The following is an 18,838-nucleotide window of genomic DNA, read 5'->3' on the forward strand; positions in this document are numbered from 1 at the left end:
CCCTGAAGTGAAGATATAGTACTGACGTGAAGGCATAGTACTGTGGGAACATTGTGGCCCAGTACCCCAAACACCAACAAAGGTGCACAGGGCAGGCCTGCACTCAAGCCCCTGATCTTCTCACAGGTCAAACGACATGCTGATCCTGTAGGACGATGACAATCCATTATGCCTGTGTGCAGCATACAGCACATGCTGCAGCACCGGCACACTGCTGGCACAGAGGGGAGGCTCAACAGCACTGCACAGGGCACACATTTCCACATCTCCATACTTCCAACAGAACAGCAAAGGATATCTTCTACACCCTGAGGCAACAAACTTCATGCCAAAGTTCCATCTGCAAACTAGACCTTTGAGGTCACTCCCCTCTCTCCTCCTATTCCCCCAAAATTTGTGTCACCTCCTCAGGCAAAGGATCAGAGACCTCAGAACAAGGTCACTGCAGCTGTAATGTGATAGAGAGTCCTGAAAAGGCATTTCCCATCTGGGACCTGGTCCCATGAGCTCATGATATAAATTAAAGAGACAGGATCCCAAAACTAGACTCCAGTGGTACTCAGCAGTATAGTTCTAGAAATAGTTTTTCTCTGCTTTTTGAGAAAGCAATACATGTTTTCCTGCAGTAAGTTCCTGTATAATGTGATACTTGTGGTTTTTTGTTTTATGTATAGATACAACATTTAAAACCTTTTTTTTACAAAAGTTTATTTTCCACAAGGAAGAGCAATAGGAAAAATTAAACTGTTTTCCACATACTGTTTTCTTAAAACAAGAGTCTACAAGGACATATTCAGCACCAAAACTAAAAACAAACAAAAAAAGTACAAACAGGCATAGAATATAATCTATAAAGCAAACATTTAATATTGCACTTTGTTTCTCTAATGTTTGGATTTTACTTACTTTTTCCTAATTCAGATCAGAATTCTTTATCAAATACTGGGTTTCAACTGTGAACCTGAAGTTTTATAATGCTGAGAATAGACCAATATTTGTGGGAGAGTAACGCCTCGGAGTAATTTAAACTGGAAGTCTTTATTTGATAACCTTATACAATTTTTCATCCTAATCACAAAGATGCCAAGTCAATTACTATGATATTGGTCAATCCTGCCTCATATGCAATTTTCCATTGTATTGTGGTAAGTACTTTAATGCTATGTATATCAGCAATTGTTCCCTAGTCTGTAAAAAGAACAAAAAAGGAAAAAAAAGTAAAACCACCAAATGCCCTTTTATACCAACAATCCCATCAGCTTTAAAAATTGTCTGGTTGGAGAGGGTAGAGGGAAGGGACATCCACAAAATTGGCCTAGTAACATCATCTCATTTCCTTCTTGCCAATAACTGAATCACTTAAAACGCGACTCATTTGTATTTTATCACCCTGTTGTCATTTTTGAAACATGGATGATCTTTCATGTTCTCATAAAGGCCACTCATGGAAAAGCCTACTATTTTGTCGCATTTATGAAGCTTAAAAACAAGGCAAAGGTTTTTAAAAATGAGCACCATGCAGAAACACCAGCCTCCCCTCTCCCACTCCCTTCTGAGCTTTTTTATTGCACAAGGAGACAGGTATTTGATGGATTAGACCTTGATTTGTTCAAATAGTCAAAACCAGAATAGTGTCCCATGAACACATGAAACTGTGTTCCATGGTTTCTGAAGAGCAAAGCTGACTTTCACTGTACATCTCTAGCATGTAAGCACTGGTATTTGTTAGCACAGGTAATGGCTCCATTGCAGTATTTTTCCTGTGGCACACTCAAGGGCAAGTGCTCTTTCCATACGGTTTCTTGTATTCTGCATGAATGCATGGTATAATTCAGTGTTGTTTGTTTTAAAGCTCTTGAGAGTGCCACAGAAGACGCAGTTGTCAAAGCACTTCCAGCTAACTCATATTTAAGTATGGCTGGTAACACTGATCTTTCTTGCTTAAATTACACTTCTAATCTTGTACAGTATCATAAACCCTGAAGGTAATACAAAGTGCACAAACTGAGCTCTTAGCATAAAAGATGCTTTTCCTGCAGTTTGAAATATACTTTCTACTAGACTCATCAGATATAGAATTTTTGGTGATTAAGTAGCTATATATAAAAATAAATTTACTTTCCCTTCCTATCCCTACTACTTGAGATATTGATCTGTCTGTGAATCCTGGACAGTGTATGACCACTTCCTTTTAATAGTCTTTTGAGAAACAGCTGGTGTCTGCTGGCACTGCTTTCATTTGCCTTTTGTTTAAGAGCTTCACAACTTGAACATCTTCTTTTATAATGCAGAAAGAGAAATGGGAATGAGTAGGATTTGGTAACTTTTGTGTATGTCCTTATTCCAGATCTCCCTCTCAAGTAAAGAACAAAAAACAAAACACAAACACAAAAAAAGGACTAACTCAACAGTGCAACGTGAAAAAAACAAATAGCATTCCAACAGTTTGGCAAGTGATGAGTTCACCTGAGATTAAGTGATTTTTAGGCAGTCTGTAACAAAATGCTGCTTTGCGATAATAGTAGAAAGGCAACAAATTCTTAAAAGAAATCAAGAAAGTATACAATCTTGATGAAGTCTATTAGTTTCTTTCTATTAACTCTCCACCCTCCCTCCCTATCCCCATATCTGTTGCTTATCTACTACAGTAGGCTGCAAAACATACAGCAAGAAGGATTGGCTTGAAGGCATTTGATGTTTGTAAAATAAATCCACAATAGGATCCAAGCTGAGGAGGTGATACATGATCAGCCTACTAGGACAATTCTGAGCATGTGCATACGCAGGTAAAGTCCAGGCTACATTAAATTAAAAAAAAATAAAAGTCAGTGCATTTGTCAAAGTCTGTTACTGTTGGGTTTTTTGTTTGTTTCTTTCTTTCTTTTTTGTCAAAGCTTTCTTTTGCTCCTTATTGTGCGGACCACAAGACATAAGAAAGGGGTAACAACTGTCCGGCGTAAATGAGAAAAAGCTGTAGTGACACTGAACCGCACAATGTAAGCAATAAGCATGTGCAAATTTCCAAATTGTAAGAGGAAGCCAAACCTCTCTTAATGTGGTTTGAGTGTTTGGACACACATGACTGTAGGTTAGTAAGGCTGCTCCTAGTATGTGCCAGTATTTAAGAGGGAGGGGGGAAAGCTCAGTTCTTCAAGCATGTGGAGCAGTCCTACAATGTTACTGTAGGCTTCAAAGCATGATCACAGGTTGTTTTCACTTATTCACCACATAGGCAAGAGCAAACCCACTTTATCTGAAAGTGTGTCTCCACTATGATGCCTTGACCTTCAACATGGCAGGTATGATTCCAAACCCAAGTCAAGTCAGCTTCTTATGGATTCTTTCAACGAGAAGGACAAGATGGTCTGTCATCTGTTGGCTGATCTGGGTTCGGATCAATCTAAACAAAACAGAAAAAAATACAACAACCCAAGGTATTTTTAGAACTGATTGCAAGAAAATAAATCAATCCAAACACCAAAATTTTTAAGACCAAGACAGTCAGAGATGAATGGTATCCCCAATCCAAAAGTTACTCAGGTAACTGAAGTATCTCTAAAAATTAGATAAAATTTGAATTGAAAATTACTAAGTATAGTGAAACATTTTAAACTGCATTGATGGTAGCTTAAGAATAAGCACAAACATGGAATAAAAAAATCATAAAAAGTCTGCTATAGTAGCACAAATGTTCTAAATTATTTATTGCATGGTAAGAAGACAACCAGACTCATTGCTTTAACATGTAACTTAAAATACTAAATTTTGGAAGACATTTGACTTAAAAAGGCACAAAATTATTAGTTAAAAGTTCTTCTACTTAATTTGTAAGTAATGAATCTTGAAAAACCCATAAAATATTTCAGAAGTTCATGTGTACCACATCATTATCTCCTCTTCTTTTCAACAAAAGGATGGAAGTGAAGAACATGGTCTCTAACTTAGGTCTCCAAAACTCAATAGGAAGTATATTTTAAGTGGGCACTATATAGTTTGGTCAGTTATTTTAAAACGACATTTTTTAGAACAAAGGAAAAGCTTACTTCTAAATATTTAGGGTACCTTAAATAAAAAGCCCCAGAGTTGTATTACGCTTATGTTATAGAAGAGGCACAAAAAACATGCCACTCACTCACTCACTAGGAGATTAAGTGCTTCAAGAGGAAAAGAAACAAGCAAGAGTGGGTGGATCCAGGCAAGATTTAGCCAAAGGACACTATTTTATTTTTTCCTATACCACTGCTTTTCCCTGAAAAAACCTTCATGGCTTTTGAAGGTTTTGAAGCCTGACCTTGTGCCCCACATATTGAGCGACTTTCACAGAACTTAACTTGCAGACAGAAATGTTTGAACTGTTCATTTAGAGAAACCTGAGCCAGAAAGAACATCTTTGTATCTTCTCTGCATGGAAATTCTGAACAGTAATACATACAAAGAGCTGAAAATACAGAGTACTTTTAGAGAGTAGAGGTGAAAAACAGTTTGTTGTGCATCTATAGACTCAAATGTTGGTATTCACTAATGTCATGTATTACATTTATAATGCAATATTACTTTAGTAATTTGCCAAGAGAGTGCAAAACAATTTCAGAATCTCCATGAAGCATTACAATAGTGAAGAATCCTGGAAAATTTTTGATGCAATTTACCTGCACTTTGCTAAAACTAAGCTACCTTTTTGCTCATTTGTCCTGGTTTTCATAAAGTAGAAACAATTTCTTACATTTATTCCACATGACAGAATTCAAAGAAACCATACATTCATAATTATATTTTGAGGTACCTACTTCTGAATAGAGGGGTGGAGGCAGAAAACGAAACTCCTGAATATATGCAAACAGTGGTCCTGGAAGCGCTCTCTCAAAGTCATCACAAACACCTAAGGGTGCAAGGCTGGACTGCCGTTGTTCCTCCGTAACCACTTCTGCATAGCTGGGAGGTGCTGCAGGGAAAAGGCACACGCAGTTCGAACAACAAGTTCTTATGCACGTCAAAACATATAACATGATAAATATTAAACTTTTTTATTGTAAAATGCACCAGCATTTAGATAAATTACTTCCATGATTTTTACACAGTTGCTGAACATGAAAAAAAGGGTAGGTTGCTATAGTTTATTTTACAACTGTGCTCAAATCCAACAGCAGACTGACCATTGTTCATTGTGGCTTAATTATCACCTTCAAATTTAAACCATACTCAGAATACTGAATTTCTGTTACAGGCAGGAATGACAGAATATTGCACTCCTCTGGACCCCATAATTAGTCTGGGATCTGTACATTAAAACATCCATATGTTTATATGCAAAAAGAGAGAAGCTACAGAGCTTCTCTGCTGACAAAAGAGAGTCCCACTGAAAATGATTACACTATCCTTTCACAATGTCTTGGCTACTAAGGATGATAAAGGTCACGTTAACTGCTACTCTGACAGGTTATCCTGACTTACAACCAAGGATACAGTTGGGATACTGGAGGCAGAATTAATTCTGCCCAGGTACAATGGCATTCTGTGCTTTCACTTGTACCAGCTTCCAAGCACCTGCATTCCACTGCTTGTACACCTGAGAGAGGAAGGCAAAGAGGGGAACTCCATTCTTCTACGTAGAGCAAGCAGGTAGCAAGGAAACATCCAAGAATGACCTTCTATGGACCTTATTACGAAGAACATAATTTGTGTCTGTTTGCGTGACAGCAATGAATAAAGCACACAAAAATCGAAACAGACTTGTTTTGTCAGGTTACCTTCTGGTCTTTCAGGCAGTGTCAGACCAAGCCAATTCATGTTCATGCTACACTGGCTGCTTACACTTGATGTTCTGCTACCAAACGGGTGTAGAGGAATGGTGCCAATGACCAGTGGTAAATTAAGGAATAAATCCATGGCGCCAGGAATATCCACATATACCTAAAGAACAATAAAAAAGTATAGATTAAAAATAGGTTTGAATGAGCACTTCCTAATTATTAGACTAAAATCTCCAGCCATGTGATTTTTCACAAATGTCTGAAATTTCATTTTGTTTATTTTAGAGCCAATGTCCCTATGGAGACAAATACCCCTGCAAGACAAAGGCAGCTCTATACTCTTAACACAAGTCCTCACATGGAAATGTCACATACTCAGAACACATTTCCTTTGAACATGCAAGACTTAAAATGAATTTACTTTTAGAATTCTTGTTAGGACACCTGATGCTAGGCCATGTATTTTTTTTGTAACTAGTTAGCAGTTCACAATGCTTTCTTAACAATTTGCAAGGAATCACGGAAACTACTCATGCTCCAATGAAACAACCCAACATACCATCAGTGAATACTCCACACGGATTATACTACAGTCAAGGATTGAAGGAGAAACAGGTGGAATTTTCAACTGCTTGCCATTCCAGGTTTCTGTTTTGCCAGATGACAAGGATTCCCCACGCAGGCTGGCAACAAGCTGTTTGACTTCCTTCATTTTGCCTTTGGCATAAAATGCCTGTGTTTGGTAAATGGCTGCCTTTGGCACCACCACACGGGAAGAGCAGTTCTCAATCTCAGCAAAGATCTGAATTGATTCACCTGGAACAAAGCAACATTTCATTTTTTCTATGTATTTGCAAGGCAGCTGAAGCAAATTGCCACATACTGTGTATTGTTATAAGGCACTGGATGCTGCTAGCAATGCTCCACACTTTTAACAATATCCACTAATGCTAGCAGGAGTAAGGTCACCATGAGGTAAATCTAATAGAAAAATCCACAAGCCCAATAAAAGCAGATGTCCTTTAACAATATGGAGACAGAGCAAGCTAACAGAATCAGTCATTTAAAATAGCAAGAAAGATGAATGCAAACCAAAATGTTAAGAATAGTTTAAGTATTTATTTTATATAACAGCACACACTGTCATTTTAAACGGGAAGGAAAAACATTTCCTATAATTACTTCTGTTACGTACCTGGGGTGTAGCCCTTCCTTTCAATTTTGGCACTTAAGGATATTGGGCCTGAGGTACAAAACCAACAACAGAGAGTTTTTTCTTTTGTGCCTGCTTGGGGTGACTGCAAGAAAAAAACAATATTGTCCATTTAATAGAGTGCTCCATGAATCTTTTAATCTGTTCTAATCAACACCAAAAAAAAAAATCATTATATACTTTCTATGCATTTAGATAAGCATATCTGGTTTTATTTAGAGGAAGAAACCTCAAGCAAATTGCACTATGCAAACTATAAGCTTTATCCTAATTGCATACTCATTAAGATTGGGTTTTTTTGTGACACTTCATATTACAGTTACATTTAAAACAAGTTTTTATACATAAATAAATTCAGCACAGCTTCTGGAAAGGCTTTATAGCCTACATATCCCACCATATTGCTGAAGAGCTTTTAATTTACCAGTAAACTAGAATGTCTATCTCTATGCAGTATAGTATTTCAGAAACAGTAACTAAGGTAAAGTACAGTAACCTTGACTCCTGCTATTTCCTGTTTCAAAACGATCCTGTTTCATTTGTATTAAACAGACTTTGTTATTTTACATGACATCAAGATTTCGGACTTGATCCTAAGCCCATTAAAGTCAAATGAGAGTCTTTTGATTTTAATGGAATTTGTGCAAGGCCAGTGTGCCCTTGCAAGTCTGATTTTTCACCCATACACACAAGAAACCTATTTCAATGGATTTTGAGAATTTTTTCCCCTCTCCACAGGGCGTGAATTTGAAGAAGAGTGGGGGGAACTGGAATTTTAGGCCTGATTGAATTCAAATCCTCATTGAAAGGAGATGTGATACTGAAATTATTTTAATGAAATGATACTTCAGAAAAAGATTACAGAGCATTGTGATAATTTCTCCCCATTGGTAGAAAGCTATCCATATGAAAATGATCAATTATGCACACCAGTACATTATTTACTTTGCATTTTTAAGTTTTCAGTCTGTCACACTAATTCTTTTAAGTGTCACTGTTCCTTCTTCAGAATCAAAGAAGAACAGTTCTTGAAATTTTCCTTCTTACTCACACTTAACAATTTAGTATTAATTTAAACTAACAAAACCATTTTACGTATCTTAAAAGTAAAGCAACTCCAAGTACAGGAAAATGTAGCATTCAAAATGGAAGAATTTACAGAGTTGCTGAACGAATGTAATACTTAGAAGATTGGCTGAAACTAAGTATCAAGTAAGTATTAGGTAAGGTATTAGGTAAAATTAGATATGGATATTGTTTCAGTTATTAAACTTTGTTATTTTTTATGCCAGAAACAAAAAATGAATAATTCTGTCAATTCTTACCAGTAATGAAGGAGTGTTGATATCTATATGTTCAAAGACTGTAAATTCCTTCTTTAATTTTACTGGTAGAAACCAAGGCCTATGCAATTCGGCTTTCACCCAATAGCGCACACTGCCATGTCTGCCTTCGAATGAGGTAGCAAGTGGTCTGTGCAGGACACAAAGTCAAAACTGAGCAAAGTCTTTCTATCTAATAATGATACAATTGATCAAGTCAGTGATTAGTATATAGAACTGCATTTTTAATGCACTGTAGTACTTAATGTAGAGTATCTCAGAAAAATTCAAGATTAAAGATGGGAGAAAAAAATCATCTCCAATTTATCCTACTATAGTTTTTCACAGATTTTAGGAATCAATTAAAGAATTGTACTAGAAAATGCCAGGAGAGCACAGATTTTCTTAAGCTTAAGAGGCCACTTCCACATCTAGGGTAAAGTATGCCCTTTTGATTACCAATTTAGAATTACCATTAGTATCAACCAACTATAGTTTTGGATATTGCCTTCTGTAAACCATTGTGTATTATTTACTTGGTCAGTAGCTCAACATCAGGTTAATTTTAGCTGTAACTCAGCACTTCCATAGTTAGGTTCACCTTAAGCAGAGTAAATACTACAACATGGAGTTCTGAAGAGAGGCTATTTTGAGCACCTTCTAATCTTTCTCTACCCTGATGAGACAGCTTAAAACATTTATAATACCTAAGAAAGTACACACATATATATATATGTATATATATATATATATATACACACATATATATATACACACACACACACATATATAGAATTATGAAGACTACTCTGAAATTTGTCAAATGAAGGAAGTCTATTTCAGAAGCTGGAAGAAAGATGATGCAGGTAGTATTTCCAGATCTGTGAACATTGCCTTTTAGGCATCTTTAAAGTACAATTATTTCCAATTAACAGTAGCTTCTGTAACTTATTCTCTTTATTTTTGTAATTTTTAAAATAAATAATTTTGTTTAACCATGTTCTGAATACACTGTTATATATGCATTAAAATAAAGTATTTGTAACATTTCCGTATTTTCCACAAAACATAATACTAGCCATGCTAGTGCTTAACTAGAATTATTCTTTCAGTTACAGGTTTGACTTCACTATTTGCACATTTGAAATGTTTAGTTTTTCCCCCTAATAATGCAATTAAAACTTCAATTTTTCATTCTGTCCCATATTCTGTAGAGGAAAAATCAGTAAGGATGATGCACATCTTTCCACTGTTGCTCTGAAGTTTAAGTCAGTTTTGGAAATTTTCTATGGACACAAAATAGCAAGTAAGTAGGCAGCATCAAAGTTCAGGCCTTTAATATCACTCTCTGTTTTTCCAGTATTATTAAGAACTGAGTTAACAGCTATTCCTTCATGGCACTTAGAAAGAACCAATGATTTGACCAATGCTGGTAATCTTTTGCTATATGGCTGTTTCCCTTCAAGTCAAGCATTTCATGTTGATGTTTAAAATGCTTTGGGTTTGGCGCCTTTTTTTTTTGTTGTTTTTTTAAATGCCCCTTTAAGCTCAAGGGAAAATCAGTACTAGCCTTATTGTTGAGATTTTTGCAGAATGCTGAATTGTCTTTAAAATCTCCATGTTCACAGGTCTTCCCAGAAAATCTTACTGAAACTATGTAGAAGTCCTGTGCTGTTCACTTTGAAACTGTAAAAGTGTTTGCCATCTGCATATTCTGCTAAAACCAGCACCTCTAATAAACAACTTTAATATTAGGCAGTGAGCTTATTCACATAAAACTGCCAAATTTTCAGTGACTTTCAAGATTTTAATGACTGCTTCTTGCCTTTTACAGCAAAAGGCTCATTTTTTATCCATACTCATACTCCCTCTTTTCCTGTGTATTTGATTTTACTGGAACTTGTATTTTTAGCTCATTTCCATATTTCCAACTCTACTATGTCCAATCTTACATCCACAGTGCCTACATTACATATTTCAGACAGGAATGGGGCAACAATTTTTATCTTACCAGAACAAACTTCTACTCTTACTCTTGCTCTGCCTTTGCTTTTTAAACCAAATGGGATTTGGCAAGAAAATTCTTCTTACTCTAACCATCCATTCTTAAGTTTGTTTCCACCCAGGCTTTCTATATCAATAACCATCCTGGGCATATACATCTTATCTGAATAAGAACAACCTCCTCTTTTGTTGAAATCTAAGTAAACTAGCCACATCTGTTACAGACTTGAGCCCAAACAATTCCACTATGATCTTATCTCTAGTTCTGCTGGTCTGCATAACTCCAGTAAATGGTTGAGTTAGAAGGTATTTCAGCCACTCTGCAGGACTTCAGTGACAGCTCAAATTCCTCTCCTTCCTCTTGGGAAGGGGTAATAGGCTGGAATATCTAGTCAGTCAGTAAGACTTGGTAAAAAGAAAGTGAGCAATTAGGCAGCAGTGAGCTCCTTTTTTGTGGAAATCTTTTTAAAAAAAGGATGAGTATATCAGTGTAAAAGCAACCTCTTCAGTTTAATGAGACTGTGTTCTCTACTGCATGTTACAAGCACAATTCCTAACACCATTGAAAAGGTTTCCCCTCCACCCACAGCAGGAGTTTTGGTCAGGTGGGTGGGCAGCAGAGCCCTGTGTGGAGGACTGTGAGGGGGTACTTACGTCTGTGGAAGCTCGAAGCTGAATGCATATTCATGCCTTCCTGAATGGATGGTGTGAAGGCCTTCCTCTGAATTGTCATCATCTAAAAGAGAAAAAACCCAACATGCTAATCCAGCTGCACGCATGTTATACTTTGCGTAGGCTTCTCTTCCAGTAAAAAAGCAATTTGCTCACACATTACAACACTCAAAGAATGTGATGTCTCAGGAACAAGGGTCTCCAGTCCATTAGTTATTAACTGCTGGAATTCAGGGCCACCTCTGACTGACAGAAAGTAGGCAAGACTGCCAGCCTTAGAGAGAAGCAGAGGTTAATGTTTTAATATAATCTTGCCTCTGAACAGTGACACAGTTTCAACTGCTGCCATTTCAAGGCCTCCATTCAAGGTCTGTAAAGGAAATCATGCTGCTTTCCACTGCAGTTGCTAGTCAGAAAAACTAGAGCTGGCTTTTTACCAGCATTAACAGAATCGAGTCTGCTGTTTAAGATTAAATTTAGAAATTCAGCTTCTTTGTATCTCCTGCCTGGCAACAGCGTCCAGATATTAATCACACACACACAAAAAAAAAACGTGTGAGAAAGGAGTAAGAGTATATGAGCAACACCCACAAAGCACACGACTGATTCAGCGGCATAGGAAAGGGCAAGCGGCCCAATTAATGCTATCTAGAGCTAAACCTTTCATTTCTTTAAAAGATTAACTTGATCTCGCTCAGACAGAGCACAGATACTTTCTGGTTTCATGCCAGGAATGCTAACCCTTGTTTATAGTCACGATTATTTGTCCAGTTTCAAATGCCACAAGAAAATTGTAATTTATTCTGACATCAAACCGGAAAAACGCTGACTTGGTTAGAATAAAAGTTGAGCGAAAAATGACTGAGCACCTCGCAGATAAAAACGGCTGGAGTTTTAAAAGGGGTTATAGCGAGACAAAGTGAAAGGGAACAGCTTATGCGTGACGCTCCGAGGCATTAATGGAGGCATGCACAAGGGTTCTAAGTTTCTATTGTCCTACAGAAGAGCCGATGCTCTGCTTCCTGCAGTGCAAACACCGAAATTAACAAAAAAAAAAAAAAAAAAAACCAAACCCAAATTCACAAAACAAGCAAAAAAAACACCAAAACTCTCCTAGCAGCAAGATGCGGAAATAAATATACCTTCAGCACGCAACATTTCCCATAGGTCAGGAAAATGTGCTGAAAAAGCGAGACAATGTATCGGCGTGAGGGTGGGCTTTTATACTGTTATACTGTTGTTTTGCCTTTGGGTTTTTTTTTCCAGTAAATATGATTTATTTTTTGTTTAATTTTGTTCCGAGGGGGGGAGAGCTGCTTTCGGCTGTGGCTGCGCTGCTCTCCGCCAGGCTCCCCCCCCTTCCTGCCAGCTCAGCAGTCCCGCCACGCCGCGATAAACAAGTGCTGAGCTGTCAATCAGCGCGGGCTGGAGCAGGAGCCGACCGGCCTGAACCGGCGCGCGCGGAGCGCCGCCAGCCCCGCCGCTCTCACACGCTGCGTGCGCTACGCCCGCCGGCTGCGCACCGAGGGCGGGCCCTTCCGCCACCCGCGCCGGGCCTAGACCCCTCAGGTGATGGGACCGGCGACAGGAGCCGGCAGGGAAGAGACGGAGGGCTGCGCATCCCCCTGCCCTCTCTCTCTGAGGCGCTTTGCGCCGAGCCAGCGCCCCGGGGAGAGGCCCCGGCCCACCGGGGGCAGGCAACGAAACCTGCTCCCTCACCCCCGCCGCCAGCGCCCCGCCAATCAGCGGCGGGCATCGCCTTAGCAACAGGGCAACAAACCACGGCCGGCCAATCAGGGGGCGGCGGGAGGCGCGGCCGGGCCGCGGGTCTGCGCTCGGGGCAGTCATTGAAACGCGGCCGCCGGCAGCGGCTCCGCGGGGCCCCTGTCCCACCCGCTCCCACGCGTGCTTCCCCCCGCCACGGGCGGCTCCTGCTTGGCCGCAGACTCCCGTCGCCAAGCTCTTGGAACCGGCGGTCCAGAGGTGCGGGAAGTTATGCGGGCGAGTGATTACTGAGGTGGTGGCAGGAGATGGGTGGGAGCCGCAAGTCACCTCCTTAGAGCGGTGTGCACGAGACTGAAGCAAATAAAAAAAGTCCCGAGTTCTGCTACAGCTTTGGACTCGGGTATACTGTATGAAGGGCTCGGTGCCGCCCGGAATTGTCCAAATATTACATATAGTATTTTTTCCAGAAAAATCGAGAAATATTGCATCGCTGCAGTGTATATGATGCATACTCAGGGAAAAAAAAAAAAAGGAGGGGGGACAAGCAGCACAAAAAATTACATAACCGGTTTTTAACATTATTTTCTTGCGCTGGGGAATTAAGTCATCGCCACCACCTGACGCGTGCGGCCAATCTGCGCGGAGCGGGCGGCCCACCCCCCTCCTCCAAAGCCGGTCCCAAACAGGATTGAACCGCTTCGAACAAAGGCTGCGAAGTTCGGAGGAAAAAGAAATAAAAAAACAGAGACAACTCCGGGCCCTGCGCTTCCACCCAACCCGGGGAAGGGGTCTGCACTTGGTGGGGACACCACGGTGGCTCGAGTGGGAAGTGGGGAGCAGGAGGTCCTCATCTCCCCAGTTTTGGGAGAGATGCTTCCATTACGCAACACCACTTCCCCCCTCTCTCTCTCCTCCCCCTCCTTTTGCTCCTCATCAAGGGCTTTTCGGACACATCTTTACATCGCGGTGACCCCCGTTACCGAGAGGGGTGTAGGGGCAGCCCAAGGAAATGAAAGCTTTTTACTAGGGCGAGGGTAATACTGAAATGAGGAAAAAATTACACGTGGGGGTGGTGATATGTCAAAATAAGCCAGGGAGACTCTTTTATCAGTCAATAATCAGCCATCCTGAAAAATTCATTATATTATCACCCCACCAGCATCAGCAGAACCCCACACGTGTCAGAAAGTGTGGGTTTTATGCTTTCACTGTGTTTCAATTAGGATTCTGCCAATAAAGTCCGCTGCCCATCTGGCTGTGATTTTACAGCTGTTTTTTCCCCATGGAACGGCAAATCCTACTAAATATCACCAGAGGGAAAAAAAAAAAAAGGTAAAACACTCGGGAAAAAAACCTTATTAATATATAGCTGTACTGAAGGGCAAGTATTTCAAAGGGAGTCCTGCTGCTTGCAGGCACTCTGCAAATGCATCTCCTATATCTAACTCGATCACCAAGATACGACCTGGGCATGTCCTGCTCTCCAATGCACCCATTAAAATATAGGGCTAAACCGGGGTGACACAAAGATGCATGCTTTTTTTCCATTAAAAAATTAGGCAGCATTACAGTTAAGGGCAGTCCTTACCTCTCTCGTGGCCGATCAGGATATCTTTATGGTTGAAATATTCCACTTCTTCGGTGTAGTTCTGTGTATAGGCAGTGTTGGATCCAGCATTCCTCGATTCAGTCCAACGTACTTTAGCGTGCCCCCTCGCATGGATTTTAAGGGATTTCACTCTAATTTCCCCAGTTACTTCTAGACTGACCCTTCCTGAGACTGTATCCCCGCTAGAGTACACAGGGACATTGCTGTCATTCAGACAGTCAAAGCTTATCGTCAGACTCTTCACCTTCCCCAGCACCATGGTTTTATAGCAAAGTGTACAAAAATAGACTGTAAGAAAAAAAAAAAAAAAAGGGACGGGGGAAGCCAAAAACAATCAACCCCGAGCCCCTGGGGCGCAGGGGTGCGGCGGCGCGGACCCTACAGGCGGCTCATGGGGGCGGTGGGGAGCCCCGGCCCCGGCGCGGGCGGCGCTGGTGCCGACGCGGCGTCTCCCCACAAAGGCGCTGCCGCGCCGCCGCCGGCCCCGCCTTATAAGCCGTGTGAAAAACAAGCGCGGGTGCGCATGCGCCGCCCCGCCCCGCCGGGGCAGCCCCGGCCCCGCGGCAGCGCCGCCGCCTCCGGGGAGTGCCGCGCTCGGGCGCGTGGACGCCGCGCTTGTGGATGCTCTGTTACTGCAGTCGGCCGCCCCAAGGAGGATGGCAGCATTCCAGCCTCTGGAAGAGATGAGAGTTTTACTTCAGTTAACAGACCTTTTCTGGAGCTGGCAAATTCTCCCTTCTCTTGGTCATTGGGTTTTGGGTTTGTTTCGTTGGCTTTGAATTTGGTTGGTTGGTAGGATTTTGCTGCTTTGGGGTTTTTTTGCGTTGGTTTGGTTAAGTTTGTTTGTTTTGGTTTTTTTTTTTTGTTTGTTTTTCCTCTGTGTGTGTGTCTAAAGACGGGAAAGAAGGGAGCAAAAGTTTGATAGGAAATGATAGAAAAATATGGCAAGAAATAAAAAGCAGTCCTGGCTTTTGGGGTAGTATGTATTGTACTACGTGAGAATCTTCTCTATAAACTTTTGAAAATCGGTACTGATTCGTTTAAGTTTAACTATTGCAGTATCAATGGCTGTCCCAGTAATACAAATTACATTGTTGCAAATCCGCCCTGGAAACGTTTCCGACTGTTGCTTTTTTTTTTTTAATTGTTATTACTTTTGTTAGTTCTGTTTCTCTAGTAAGCACTCTGGCTTTGGTTATTTAATGCTACATTAGCTAATTCTAGCACACTTCCCTGCTGACACAAAATTTTCAGTGAAAAGTATGATGGTGGCAGATGACACTCCCCAAGACACCGTGTTTCAGGGCTACTAAACTGAGATACACTGCTAACGTTTCATACCAACAGTTAAGTTTTGAAAGTGTTTGCCTATTCTTGCTGGGTTTTATCCTCAAGTAAAAAAATGTCACATTTTCCTTGGCCTGGTGGATATTCTCATGCGTTTTTGTGGCCAAATGGGTTCAAGTCTCTCGTGGGCAAATTAGGACTTTCTGTGCTTTTGCACCATCTCGTGGTAAGCATTCATACTTCCTTAGCTCACAGAATCATAGAATCATTGAGGCTGGAAAAGACCTTCAAAATCCTGAAATCCAACCATAAAGGAATACTTGCAAGAGAAGCAGGGGTGATTTAATTCCTCTTCTGACAGTGCTTTTCCTGTTCCTCTCATGCCTTCAGACTCAGGTGGTCTCTTGCATGTGTTTATTTGCACATTTTTCTTCTATTCTGTAATTTAAAAGATGATTGTGTCTTCCATGAGTCACAGAGGCCACAAGTCCATGGTCTCCAGTTGCCATAGGACTTGAGAAAACTGGCAGCCAGGTGGGATGCAGCTTTCATCCACAGGGCTTGGGTCACATCTCCTGTCCTACTAGATCTGGGCTAGTTCTTAATGTTCACCTACCCAAGAACAAATCTGCAGACATGAGAAAGAGCAACTGTATTTTCCAGGAAGCTGAAGATACAAATCTGTTATTCCGGTGGATATTCATCTGGATTTTAAATATTTTAAAGATCTAGATGGGTGAGGAAGAGAATTATCCTACTTGCATTTGCCTATTCCACACTTGTTGAGGAAGAATAAAATACTTTCCTAAGCTGCTGCAAATCATCCTCTGTATATACCCTGAGACCTCACAGCCCTGTCTTACCTCCCCTTTCACTAGACACCAACCACCTCCTAGATCACCACACTTTCTGTATGGTCAGAATGATTTAAATCTGGACCCCTGAACAGGCTGACCTGATTTAGTTAACCATGCCTTATACATACTAAACTTCAGACTGACAGTTCTGCAGAAGAATCTATGTATGTGTATGTATGCATTTCCCACATCCTACCAAAAGTCACACATACTCATTCAGCCTCTGCTGTTCTTTTTAATACTTCTAGTGTATTCATTTTACTTTTGTGTTCCTAAAATATACACTTCATGCCACCCTGTGGCAAAAATGGTGAAGTGCCAACACTGCCTTTCACCAGTCTGTGGCCTCTGCATTTCTGCAAAACTGACATTTTTCTGTGGAGTCTTTCCATCAGAATCAAAAAAATTTAAAATGAAAAAAAATTAAAACCTGAATTTTGGTTTTATTTAAATGGAGAACATACTATGAGGTGTAGCCAAAAATATTTAGTAGGGTTTTTTTCAGAGGTTTAGCTAACCAAATATTAGTTATTTTTCAGGATTTAGGTTTTTGCATTTGTGAAATGAGCTATCTTCTAATTAAATATTAGAAGTTTTATGGATCTTGACACATGATTTTAAAAATTGGTTGCAAAAATGATTAGGTCTTTCCATCTTAGATCAGCAATAGACAGTGAAGACTTTGTACACACATGATGCATCCAGAGCCTTGACTAACCTTTTACAGGCCTTATGCTTGATGCAGTCCACAAAAATTCACATAAAGTTAAAAAAATATTTATTAATTAAATTAATTAATTCACCTTTTTTTTTTTTAACTGGCAAAACACATGAAGATGATGGAGTCAGTAGCTCCAAGAAAATGGCAATATTACAGCCTCCATAAAGGCATAAAGATTATACCTCACTTTATAAATACTTTATTGAAACTGGCAAGCTTTCCCTTGTTTGTCTTTTCTTTGTTTTTTTTTTTTTTTTTCTTGGAACTTTTAAAATTATTTCTCCTTTTAAAATTATTTTCTTATTTTTTTAAAAAAAGAAATCTTTTTAGAGTTTGTTGTGTGCCTAGTTTTGCACTTTCATAGATACCTAGAACTCTCCCAAACTCTGTGTGACCTAATGGTATATTCATGCTGAAGACCATTCAAAATTCAGAAGTTATGTTCATTTAGCATTTTCGTAGCTAATCAGTCTTCTCAGTGTGCACTTGATAAATCTGCAAGGGTGGGTGTAATGCATGATGATCTTGACAACAGTGATTACATTTTTCTAAAAGCAAAGCCAGAAAACCTTGGAATGTTCTCCTGACTCATTAATAAACTACTGTTAGCAGGAAGATCCAGGCCTTGATCCCATCTTCTTACAGACCATCCTGGTGTCAGACTAGGCCTGGTTTGGTGTGGAGACAGTGTTTGCCCTCCCTGTGAAGTTCTTTCCTTGTACAGCAGAGAATGGGATAGAGTGAGTGTCAGAATAGAAGCTATGTGTTTTCTGAAGGTTAACATGTCCTTATCAAAGGGACAATCCTGAAAAGTAAACACACACTCCAAGATGGTTTAAGTATTTTGTGCAGTGAATGAATGAAAAATGTGAAATGTTCTCCTAATGGACTCGTTTCTATTCATCCTTGTTGTGTCTGATCCCAAATCCATTCATAAAAATAAGAGAAATAAGATTTGCCCCATCATACCTGTTGTGAGGCTACATTTTTGAAATATTGTCACATTAAAATGTAGAGTGGTGAGATAAAAATGTTGATTTATGATACTGTAGATCTATGAACTGAGGAACTATTGCCAAAACTCCTGCATTCAGAAGGATGTCTACAGACCTTCTTTTTGGACTATCTCCACTGGAACAGTTGTTCAGCCTGTCAGAGCTGTAAGAAAGAAGAGAAAATTTTGCTAAATAGCCTTCCTTTGGGCTTGTTTTTTTAATGGAGAAATAGTCAGTGATGGAAAGAAACTTGGAGTTTGTGAAACTGTTTCCTGGATTTGAAAGATCCAGGATTTGGGAACAGCTTTTTCTGGTATTATCTCTATCCTTGGATGATTGCATTTATCATTGAGAAAGAATGTGCTGTGTTTCTGATGATTCTGCTTTCAGAAGACGCATACTGTAAAAAAAGTATTCAGTCTCAAAACTCAAATGTTTTGTGAAATGTTTATTAATTTAGGGTTTTTTCTTTAAAATATTTTAGACAAAGTTGAGTTCTGAGATGTATTTGCTATTAAAATCAGAACATCATATAACTATTAATTATGTTAAACTGAATGTTTGCTTTGAAAAATAACTGCTGGTGCTGTTAAACTGAGAAAACAGTCAAACACATACTTGAAGCAATCTGTCCTGGACAGCAAGACCAAAGGACGAGTTTATGGTTACAATCAATAATATTT

General features: G+C 39.8%; 1 protein-coding gene across 1 annotated transcript; it reads right to left on the minus strand.

Annotated features, from left to right (window-relative positions):
• Positions 1-1,019: 1,019 nt before the first annotated feature.
• On the minus strand, positions 1,020-14,766 carry ARRDC3 (arrestin domain containing 3). The gene is made up of 8 exons (XM_059836882.1): positions 14,275-14,766; positions 10,944-11,025; positions 8,289-8,436; positions 6,946-7,048; positions 6,310-6,566; positions 5,748-5,910; positions 4,788-4,942; positions 1,020-3,400 (listed from the first exon to the last, which is right to left on the minus strand). The coding sequence occupies exons 1-8, from the start codon at positions 14,552-14,554 to the stop codon at positions 3,344-3,346; spliced, it is 1,245 nt and encodes a 414-aa protein (XP_059692865.1). The 5' UTR covers positions 14,555-14,766; the 3' UTR covers positions 1,020-3,343.
• Between the last annotated feature and the right edge of the window lie 4,072 nt (positions 14,767-18,838).

The sequence above is a fragment of the Haemorhous mexicanus genome, chromosome Z (assembly GCF_027477595.1).
Source record: "Haemorhous mexicanus isolate bHaeMex1 chromosome Z, bHaeMex1.pri, whole genome shotgun sequence".
Taxonomy (NCBI): Eukaryota; Metazoa; Chordata; class Aves; order Passeriformes; family Fringillidae; genus Haemorhous; species Haemorhous mexicanus.

What these genes read in the sequence shown, in the direction of transcription:
- ARRDC3 (XM_059836882.1), bottom strand. Translation starts at nt 14,554, where the DNA reads ATGGTGCTGGGGAAGGTGAAGAGTCTGACGATAAGCTTTGACTGTCTG. An exon ending in CCTGATCGGCCACGAGAGAG is followed by an intron (nt 11,026 to 14,274) that starts GTAAGGACTGCC and finishes TTTCTCTTTTAG; the next exon opens with ATGATGACAATTCAGAGGAA. An exon ending in TCAACACTCCTTCATTACTG is followed by an intron (nt 7,049 to 8,288) that starts GTAAGAATTGAC and finishes TTTTTCTTGCAG; the next exon opens with TCACCCCAAGCAGGCACAAA.